This window comes from Argopecten irradians, chromosome 11 (assembly GCF_041381155.1).
Source record: "Argopecten irradians isolate NY chromosome 11, Ai_NY, whole genome shotgun sequence".
In the NCBI taxonomy this organism is placed as follows: domain Eukaryota; kingdom Metazoa; phylum Mollusca; class Bivalvia; order Pectinida; family Pectinidae; genus Argopecten; species Argopecten irradians.
Genome location: NC_091144.1, coordinates 33,620,569 through 33,632,448, shown reverse-complemented (window position 1 = coordinate 33,632,448; position 11,880 = coordinate 33,620,569). Strand labels below are relative to the sequence as shown.

Below are 11,880 nucleotides of genomic sequence, written 5' to 3'. Positions count from 1 at the left end.
CCGGAGAATATAATAAAAGAAACCAACTCAAAATAATATATTGTGAAAAAATACAGAGGCATAACGTTGCTGTCTAAAATATTTGATTAAATATATAGGAATATATTTACGAAAAATATATTAGACAAATAATTCAAAATATTGATATGACTAAAAAATTATTTTTTCCATAAAAATTCCGTAACAAGCAAAACCGGGAAACGGACCAAGAACACGTTTCTCGTTTTGATCATGGTCGTGGAGAGGCATGATAGAAAAGGAGATATATTGCTTTTATTTTCAAGCAGCTATTTGACACAGACACATAAAACAGAAAGTTGTCGAATGAAAATCCCGACTATTTATTTGTTCTTATGAGCTGATTTTTGTGTCATGCTGTTGAAAATAAGTTCGTGTGAATATTGATTACCAACTTACAGTGTATTGAAATGTCAAATCCCGTCGAAGAAGTCGGTACGGTGGTTCGGCAAGTGGAAATGGAGTCAAATAGCAGTGATGATGACGAATCGTTTTCTGACACCGTAAAAACAGTGGAACAGTTCCATGACTCTTTTGACACTGTGGTGACATCTGGTGTTCAAGAAACAGATTGTAACATATCACAGAATCACGCTTTATCACAGAACACGGACGTGAAGGAAGCAGAGGGAAGGTATGTTGACTTGAGACACTCTCGGACAGATAGGAAATGTGTTCAGGTAGAAGATAATGACGATATCGAAAAACGTGGTATTCAAGTCACAGATAACAACGACATGGATGATATTGCTGCTAATTTTTCAAATATCAATGCGAAAGATTCAAATGGTATAACTAGTCAAACATCAGATTCTGAAACTAAGAATGACTCCAATGTGCCAAAATGCACGGATAATGAATTTGATTTTTGTGAAGAATATTCAAAAGACAATGAAAAAACATCCAAGGAAATAAACAATGTGGATGAACTTCTTGAAAATGAAGATTCTGAAAGTGAAGAAGAGGAAGACTACGAATCAGCAGAAGAAGGAGAAGCAAATGAAGAGGAATTGAAGCAGTTAGAAGAAAAAATGACCGATGAAGAAAAGGAGGTATAATTATTATGTAACCCTGGTTAATACTAGCCACAATATATCACTCAGCTAGAGAGAACTTCTCTTTAGCTTGATCGATTGAGCGTCAGACTAGTAATCCATAGTTCGATCCCTGGCAGAGGCAGGTATTAAATTTATTGTAAATCCTATTACATTAGGAGATATGCTCTTATTGTGTTTTTCATATTTTCGTCATAAAAGCTTTCAGCATAGTGTATGTCTTTAAGGAAGTGATTATGATCAGCTTGTATTTCTAGGGTTGTAGTTGCTTTATACCCTCACTTATTCATAAATTATTAGTGTAGGCATGCATATTTTTGTACATGGGTACTCATATATATATAATTTTTGAGAAACGTGTATACATGTATAACATAGTACATACTATAAATGGACATGCAGAACAAGAATATCTATAAATCTAATCCTGTTTTTAGGTATGATATAAATTCACATAATAATAATAATAATAAAAACTTTATTTCACGAGGGTTACATATTTAGTACAGTACTAATCTTACATATGGCCCTCACAACAATACAACCAAAACAAGAACAAACATGTAATACATTCATATTGACAGGAATAAAAAAAATATATTGTGATTTTTCAGTCAATTTCATATTCAAACACAGATTTTGTTTTTAAACAAATAAACTTATGTTGATTAATACCAAACATACCCAGTATTTCCATTGCATTGAAATATGAAAATGATCTATCAATCATTTAAAAAAACAAAAACACGATATTGTATCTACCTGCAGCTATATATATATAGGGAGACAGCAGCCTATGTGGTGTTAATAATATACATGTATATAGATAAAAATTACATGTAACATAAGAATGCGAAGAAATTTCAGTTTGATAAATACATTGTTAAAAAAATAAGTTTTAACATTCTTTTTGAAGGCAAATAGTGATGGCATAGTTTTTAAACTCGCTGGTAAGTTATTCCAGAGCTTAACTCCATTGATTGTAATTGCGGGGTTTTTTGAACAATTCAGAGTGTGCTCTAGGTAGGATTAATTTATTTTGTGTTGTTGATCTTAACCCATATTGATACATTTCATTGCAAGAAATAAAACAAGTTTTTATATATTCAGGTGGCAGATCATTTAATGACCTATAAACTACAGTAGTACACATGTATGATACATAATTCTATATTCGAAAGGAAGAGCATCAGTATCTTTAAACAGCTCTTTGCTTGGAGTCAAAGTTGATTTGTTCCTGGGTCAGGCCATTCCCCCATACAACAGCAGCATAGTCCATTATTGGGGTAATATATGCATTGTTATAAACTTTTTTGGCATTGACATTCAAATATCTAGACATTCTACGTAGTAAAGCAACTGCCGTGGCTAGTTTTGATAAAACTTGTTTTACTTGTTCTACCCAAGTGAGGTTTTTATTGATGTGTACATCGAAAAGCTTTTGACATGATGTAGAATGTATTTCCTCATTATATGCATACAATACCATGGGCATATGTTCACCCGACTTTTGTTTACTGGAAATTAACACAGATTTGTTTTTCTGTTGATTTAGTTTCATGTTATTATTTGTACACCATTTTACAATTTGATTCATATTTTCTTGGAGTTGACATGTAACAATAGTATAGTCAATACCCTTTACATGCATAGTACTAGTACTGTCATCTGCATACATATCTATATATATATATTTGACAATTTTTCACATATAGCGGCCGGCATATCATTTACATAAGATATAAACATTAAAAGACCCAGTATTGATCCTTGTGGAACTCCCGATTTTATGAATTCAGATGATGAGGAGCTATTTCTATACTGAACTTTTTGAACTCTGACACATAAGTATGAAGCAAACCAACTAATACCTCACATTGAAATATTTAAACATTTTAACTTGTGAAGAAGTATATTATGATCTACTAAGTCAAAAGCCTTCCTAAAATCTATTCATATTGCTCCTACCATTTCGTTTTTATCAATGCAATCAATCCATCTATCAATGAAATAGGCTAATATAGATATAGGTCTGTAATTATCAAGATAATCTTTTTCGCCACCCTTATGTAATGTTGTCACTCTTGCCTCCTTAAGAGACGATGAAAAACGAGACTTTGATAAACTTAAATTTATAATGTAAGTCAAATAGGGAGAAATAATAACGTTACACAATTTTATAACCCTTGGGCTTATTCCATCAATACCAGTTGGTTTTGTTTCATCCAGCTTTTTAATGTTTGATTCAACTTAATTCCTCTAATTTTATGTAAGGAATGCAGAAAGGATTCTGAGAGGATATCAGCCTTGATGCATGTTCTTCCATTTGCATATGATCATAATCTACTTCTTTGTATTCAACTAGATTTGAAACGTTTACAAATTGTGCATTTATTTTGTTTAGAAACCCTTGTTGATCCAAAATAATCACACCATTATCACACTTCAGTTGTTAATGAATATTGTTATGATTCTGACATTTAGACATACATTTTAGATGATTCCACAATAATGCGCTTGGCTTGTTTTTAATGATAGCATTTTTGAACATATAATGTAGAATATGTTCAAAACTGATGACTACCATACGAAAGATTGAAGTAACACTTCTTCTGTACTTCATTACAGTATATTAATAATAATATGGAATATTTGAAGACTGCACTTACAGTTTTAAATGTTGATATTTAATCATTTTGTCATCTGTTATAGGAGAAACGGAAAGAAGCACAATGCTGTAAAGATGAAGGGAACAAACTGTTTAAGGATCAAAGCTTCAAGGATGCTATGCGCTGTTACACTCGAGCCTTACATATATGTCCACTCAGCTTTCCTAAAGATAGATCTATAATGTTCTCCAATAGAGCCGTCTGTAAGATGAAACTGGTAAGAAGTTGTACATGCTTTAATTGTTCCATGTCAAACAATGAATATTCAAGGTGTTACAATAACGTTGCCAAGGTTAAATTGTCAGATGATCATTAGGTCACCCTAATGGGCCTCTTGTTTATTTGTTCCCAGCAGCCTACCCAAGATTCATTTTCTGTACCCCATGGAGTGTAAAAATATATGAATTACATATACTGGTACATGTATGTGCTAGAAACAAAAACAACCAACATCACTACAATCAGAGTGGAGCATCATATATAACTATTGATAAACTTTACTGGCATATGGTAACCAATCCGAGGAATAATATCATCAATGATCCTATTGTACGCTGCAATCATAAGTGATATCTGGTAATATATTTACAGTTTGCGCTGACATGGACTCAATAACCATGCTTTCTAATATTATTATTATCAGTGTATTTACTGATAGTACAACACGTGTGGGGATTCCATTGTTACGGGAACAGTCGCTGGCGTAGCAATGTGGTGTCATGACAGCCACTTTTGGTGCGAACAATGAATGACTCGATTCCAATCAGCTGTTCAATCAAATTCGTTGACGATGACGGGAGAGTAAAAAATATGGGTATTTTAATAAAAATTATGCAACTGTCGCGAGAATAAATAGTATTCATTTACGTGAAAAACTGGGAATATAAGGAATATATTTTTATTTAGCCGGGGTTACATAATTTACACATGCTCCATTATCATTATGCCCTCATAACCTCAACAAAATAAAAATCTATTCCTTAAATATTTCCTATAACTTCAATAACACTATTCTAAATTAAAGCTACCAGATAGAGTCATCATTAAAATACACTCTATTCATTTCATTAATATACCGGTATATACACCCATACAATATAACACTTACAGCTGATCTAATGCTGCATCATCTTCCATATAGTTCAAATGCCTGGTTTCCTGCCCCTCGGTGCTCACTTCTGTCTACAAGCAAGACCAAAACCCTTCGATTTAAAAATAGTAGATTATCTCCCCGTTGTTTGAAACTGAAAACCATATCCATGTTGAAAGTACAGTAATTCTCAAAATGTTGGTAACTTTTGGTGGTAAATAACATAAAAGCTTATCTTGATTCATGAGTATGACAAGTACAGCACATATAACTTAAACATAGACAAACTGATATTTTTTGAAGAACCACAAAGACGAGGCCATCAAGGACTGTACTCGTGCCCTAAACCTCCACCCACATTACCTGAAGGCACTACTACGGAGAGCCGAGCTCTACGAAGGAGAGGATAAACTAGACGAGGCTTTGGTAGACTACCAGAAAGTTCTAGAAATTGATCCTGGTCAACATTCAGCGAGAGCTGCCTGTATGGTATGGGAAAGGAAAAAAAATCACTGACGCACAATCTAATTCACTCATGATCATATCTGCTATCTACATAACACTTTACCTCTTACTATTTTATATATGCATCTGCTACAGAAAAAATCTGATTATTGAAACTATCAATAGATTGGTGTACTATCAGCGATTGTTATCAACTTGTTGCATTTGCTATCAATTGATCAAATTTAGAGGCATACACCAGCAACATATAGGGATTGGATTGCACTTTTATGTTAACCATGCTTGTATGGAGCAATTCCTCTAAGAATATATTCTATGGGGCGCGTTATCCATATTGAATATATTCTTAGAGGAATTGCTCCATACAAGCATGGTTAACATAAAAGCGAAATCCAATCCCTATATTTACACTCAAACGACATTTTTATTTATATTTTATGCAATAAAATCGTCATTTGAATGTGACGTAATTATTCAATAAAAGTCGGTCAAAAGTGGGAGGAGCTTACTCAATTGAACAGCGAATGATGACTCTTCACGTAAGGTAGAATTATTCATCCGCGACGACAAAAAAGTTCAATAATTTATTGTAAAATAAACATGACAAACACAGTAAATTTCAGAGAAAATTTTATTTCATCAGATCAGAACTTTAAATATATATTCAATTTTGCTAAAAGTTAATATATAGCGTAATAACATAAAGAATTTGTACACGGCCACATGTGTGAACTCGGTGACCGTTATTGTGCAGCGAGGCGAAGCTGACGCACGCTTACACACTTGAGTTTGCCGAAGTTGTCAAAACACCGATTTTCAAGCAGCTCAATGTGTTTGAGATGTCGTCTGACTTGACGATATCATCCTTGGGAGCCATGTGATTATATAATCTACGCTTAGATCCATCGCCATCGATAGATGAAACAAATTCACTTGTGTTCGACGGATACAATGTATTTGTGGTGACGCATAACTGTCAACACGTGGATTACTAGCGGTGCATGTTTTATAATACACATGATTAAATTCTCAAAGAACAAAGACAAGAGGATATGTTTTTAATTGACCTCTATCAGAGGGTCTCACGCCCGTCCATTCCAAAGACTCGATCGTAGGACGAACATAGGCACAGAGGTAATGTTTACATTTGACACCCATCATTTTAACAAAAATGAAAGCAAGTTGCCCCGGTCGGGATATTTTTCCGTTTCTTTATACAATTGTTAATCTAAAAATTGTTTGAATCATATATAAATATAAAACATGTATATATTGTTTACATTTTCCCAAAATTCTATGAAAAACAACAATATACACGTAATGTTGCGTCAAAATGTAAACAAAGCCATGTGTTTCTTTAAAAAAAAAGTAGTCCTTTTACGTTGCATAGAACATTTTCATACGCAAGTTCAAAGTTCAATGTTACCATGCAGTTATGGTAAACAAAATCGGCTAGTATTAGCGTATAGTGACCAAGCCTAACAAGTGTAAATATAGTGCAATGTATACTGTTACACCCCCGTTAAAAGACACACAGCAGAAAGTTCATGTGTTTTAAAAATTATTAAAAACAACATCTTTCAAAATAGCCGATAGGTCAAGGTCAAGTAAACACTAATAGGATGTTAGGACACAGTACTATAGTAGTCCTGATCTACCTGTCTTAGCTCACAACTTGATAACTTAAGTAAGCACTCCGTTCATGATGTATAACCTAATGAAATAAAAGCCAACTGAATATTTGATATCCTTTCATACCAGGTGATAATACAGTTCTTTTTTTTTAATTTCAGAGGTTACCTGACCAAATCAAGGAAAGAAATGAAAAAATGAAAGCAGAAATGTTAGGTAAGTGTTACTCCAGAGTTTGGTACCTACAGGGGAAAGACGGAGACTCTGAGTTTTTCATGAAATGCTCGATTTATTCCATAGAACTGTACCACACATGCAGTAACCTGCATCGTCAGCAACTTTGGCACCAAATTCCATTTAATCATGACGGAGTTATTTCCCTTACTTTGTCACAAGATATGTAAAAAAATAAAGACCCCTCCGATTACCAGTTATAATCTTACCTCATAAATCGTAGAAACTCCACTCTCACTTACCGTAAAATTCCCTGGTAACATAAGTGTTCACAGTGAACCATTTCACAAAATTCATGTCCTAAACTGTTTTAGACTTAACATTAGAAGTGCCCAGATGTGTCCTTTGGGATATATTAGTCGAAAAAATAATTCCAATTATCTAAATAGGCAAAATTGAATCTCACTCGAAAAGTTGCTGTTTTGGAGTATTTGTTTACACTGAAACCTGTCTTACAGACCACCTCTATATAAAGACCACCTGCTTAATAAGACCACTTTTTAGGGTCCAAAATGGCCATTTGTAACACAATTTGACCTGTGTATAAAGAACACTTGGCTATACAGACTACTTTGCCCTTGTCCCTTGGGTGATTTTTATAGACAGGTTTGACTGTAATCACATGACATTGGCTCGGGTATGGGTACAGCATACATATTGTCCATGCTTTATCGTAATGTTATACAAGATGAAATTTAAACGATATCAATCAAAATACCAATAACAATTTTGTGGAATTTTTCAATATTTTTTGTTATATATATGTTTCATAGGGAATGTAGAATAATACATCTATGCCATATTTTGCTTTGTGGTTATGTTATAGAATTAGCCTGAGCCCTCAATGAATTGTCCCTTTAAGTACATAAAGTACATGTATATATTAACAGTTTGCACTGACATGGACTCAATAACCATGCTTTCTAGTATTATCATTATCAGTGTATAATGTTAGCACAACACGCGCGGAGATTCTATTGTTACGTGAATAGTCGATGGCGTAGCAACGTGGGATCATGACCCCACTTTTGGTGGGAACATATGAATGACTTCGCCGGGGTTACATAATTTACACGTGCTCCATTATCATTATACCCTCATAACCTAAACAGAATTAGCATCTATTATTAAATATTGTATTTTTAGATATATCTTATATGGACACTGATGGGAAAAAAATCTTAAAACTTATTTGTTTACTTACAGGTAAATTAAAGGACCTTGGAAACATGATACTTAAACTCTTTGGCTTGTCAACAGATAACTTCCAGCTTAACCAGGATCCAAACAGCGGTGGATACTCCGTGAACTTCTCTCAGAATGCAAACAAATGACAACTTTATTATGATTAGGAAATCAATATCATATCGCCCTTTATTTTATCTTAATATGCATCTATGTACATGTCTGTATTATCTGTAAAGTGTGAATGTTCATATTGAAGTGATAAATTTAATGTAGTTGACCTTTCGATCACAAATTCAACAGCTTCAGTTCTTCTTTTTTTTTAATATACAAATGTATCAAAATATCTAGGTTGCATTTGAGTTTTGATGATTGTCACCATCCTTGATACTCCAGGGGTTACTGTTACCGTAGATTGTTATATCTACTCCTGGAATATATTATAGCAAAACTGAAGGCTCTGTGTGCACAACAGATGAGACAGTTAGTTTTGGCCTTTGATGTATCACAAAATAATTAGATAATGGTACACTGCACAGCTTTGAAATTAGGTGTCACTCTCTAATATTCAAAGGAAATTTCGGTAGGAATGTAATTAGTCAGATTTTTCTCCTGAATTGCCTTCAGTTTTACTATACAATTATCGACCTATTTCCAGGTGGATACAATGAGTTATCAACCCGAGTAAGTGATATATCCTGAGGCCGGAGGCCGAGGTTTATATCGTTTTCGAGGGTTGATAACTAACGTATCCACCTGAAAATAGGTAGAAAACTGTTTTATTATATGACATTTACAGGATATTAAACTGGTTCTTCAAAAAGACTTTACTACAATACACAGGATATTTTCAAATGTTCCTTTTACAAAAGTAGTTTATCCATTACATGTAGTATATGGTAAATATCCAAATGCTTCTTGCTAATGTTTACGACTGGTAGAATCAGAATATATTATCACTGCATCAACTTCTCGTCTGGCATTCTTGAACGTTTTATATAATTTCCGTAAATTGAAGTTTGCAGTTGATAACCGTTGATTGCAGTAAACTTGCTGCCTTCCGCCATATATGCTGCCGACTATAATAATGACGTCACAATAGATTAATTCGACGTCACTGAATAAGGAAACTCCCTTTACGCGATATTTGGGTACCAGTCGACATCAAAAGTTATTATGACGACATCTAAAGGGAGTTTCCCTCGAACTGTTTTTGACACAGGTTACTGGACTTGCGAGAGGTATCTGGACTGAGTCCAGTAACCTAGCGTGCTTTTCGTTGCCGATTTCCGGGTTGATATGGCAGTTGATGATTACTTCTGAGAAACGTGTCAGCCAATCAAAATAAAGCAAAAACACCAGTCATATAATAATATGGAATATTCCAGAGATGGATAAAATGAGAGGATAATAACCCCTGGAATATCGAGGAGGATAAAGGTCAAGGTCACCATTTCTAAATTTAGAAAATCATTGTCTGGGCTTATGTTGCTTCCTTTCTTCATTGATTTTCACTGCACAGCTAGTACCAACAAAGGACTTTGACTAGTCGGGAGTTTTGTTTAGTCAAGTTTAAGGTCATGCAGTGTAGCTTGTGGGGTTCATGTATTGCGTGAGTAAAACTCAGGATGCTTCCTTAAATAATACTTTAATTAGCAAAGTATTTAATTAATATCTAAGGATGGTTGGTCATTGTAATAATAAGCTACTGTATTCGACCCAATAAGCGCCCAGGGCATTGAAAAAATGAAAAGATGCTTATTGAGCCGAAATTCTTTCAAACCTATACAGTTTTGTGTAGTTTTGGTCTTTATTTATGCCCAGGCAATTGTAATTGAGGTCTCAAAAAGGAGGAGGGGTGCTTCTGGCACTTATTGGGTCAAATACGGTATTACATTACATTAAGTAATTTAATTATGTGCAAAAATTCAAGTGCACCAAAATGAGTGCATTTGCATTGCTGTATTTTGTCTTTTCCAATAAATTATATCACAGAGGACATGATTACATTGATTTGTTATTAGCTCACCTGGTCCGAAGGACCAAGGTGAGCTTATGCCATACCGTGGCGTCCGGCGTCCGTCGTCCGTCGTCCGTCGTCCGTCGTCGTCCGTCGTCCGTCCGTCCGTCCGTCAACAATCGACTTCTTCTCCATAACCGCTGGTCGGATTTCAACAAAATTTGACTGGTAGCATCCTTATGGGCTACTAACTGAAAATTGTACAAATGATGGGGCTGACCCCCCAGGGGCCTGAGGGGCGGGGCCAAAAGGGGTCAATTTGGCTATTTCCATATAAACGACTTCTTCTCTGAAACCAAGCATGGGATAGCACCCATAATGCAATGGTAGCATCCTTATAGGGTGGGGATTCAAAATTGTACAAATGATGGGGCTGACCCCCCAGGGGCCTGAGGGGCGGGGCCAAAAGGGGTCAATTTGGCTATTTCCATATAAACGACTTCTTCTCTGAAACCAAGCATGGGATAGCATCCATAATGCAATGGTAGCATCCTTATAGGGTGGGGATTCAAAATTGTACAAATGATGGGGCTGACCCCCCGGGGGCCTGAGGGGCGGGGCCAAAAGGGGTCAATTTGGCTATTTCCATATAAACGACTTCTTCTCTGAAACCAAGCATGGGATAGCATCCATAATGCAATGGTAGCATCCTTATAGGGTGGGGATTCAAAATTGTACAAATGATGGGGCTGACCCCCCGGGGGCCTGAGGGGCGGGGTCAAATGGGGTCAATTTGGCTATTTCCATATAAACGACTTCTTCTCTGAAACTAAGCATGAGATAGCACTCATAATGCAATGGTAGCATCGTTATAGGGTGGGGATTCAAAATTGTACAAATGATGGGGCTGACCCCCCGGGGGCCTGAGGGGCGGGGTCAAATGGGGTCAATTTGGCTATTTCCATATAAACGACTTCTTCTCTGAAACTAAGCATGAGATAGCACCCATAATGCAATGGTAGCATCGTTATAGGGTGGGGATTCAAAATTGTACAAATGATGGGGCTGACCCCCGGGGGGCCTGAGGGGCGGGGTCAAAAGGGGTCAATTTGGCTATTTCCATATAAACGACTTCTTCTCTGAAACTAAGCATGGTATAGCACCCATAATGCAATGGTGGCATCTTTATAGGGTGGGGATTCAAAATTGTGCAAATGATGGGGCTGACCCCCAGGGGGCCTGAGGGGCGGGGTCGAAAGTGGCCAATTTGGCTATTTCCATTTAAACGACTTCTTCTCTGAAACTAAGCACGGTATAGCACCCATAATACAATGGTAGTATCCTTATAGTGTGGGGATTCAAAATTGTGCAAATGATAGGGCTGACCCCCCGGGGGCCTGAGGGGCGGGGTCAAAAGTGGTCAATTCTCCATATAACGACTAAATATGGATATGGTACTTTTTCTCTGCAACCCCCGGGGCTGAGGGGGGGCAAAGGGGTCAATTTGGCTATTTCCATATAAACGACTTCTTCTCTGAAACGCATCATAATGCAATGGTTACATCCTTATAG

The 11,880-nt window shown here is 35.9% G+C and overlaps 1 protein-coding gene across 1 annotated transcript; it reads left to right on the top strand.

Annotated features, from left to right (window-relative positions):
• Positions 1-336: 336 nt before the first annotated feature.
• On the top strand, positions 337-10,352 carry LOC138335356 (tetratricopeptide repeat protein 1-like). The gene is made up of 5 exons (XM_069284404.1): positions 337-1,070; positions 3,786-3,959; positions 5,136-5,321; positions 7,091-7,145; positions 8,370-10,352. Exons 1-5 carry the CDS (start codon positions 429-431, stop codon positions 8,495-8,497), a joined length of 1,185 nt encoding a protein of 394 aa, XP_069140505.1. The 5' UTR covers positions 337-428; the 3' UTR covers positions 8,498-10,352.
• Positions 10,353-11,880: the final 1,528 nt, after the last annotated feature.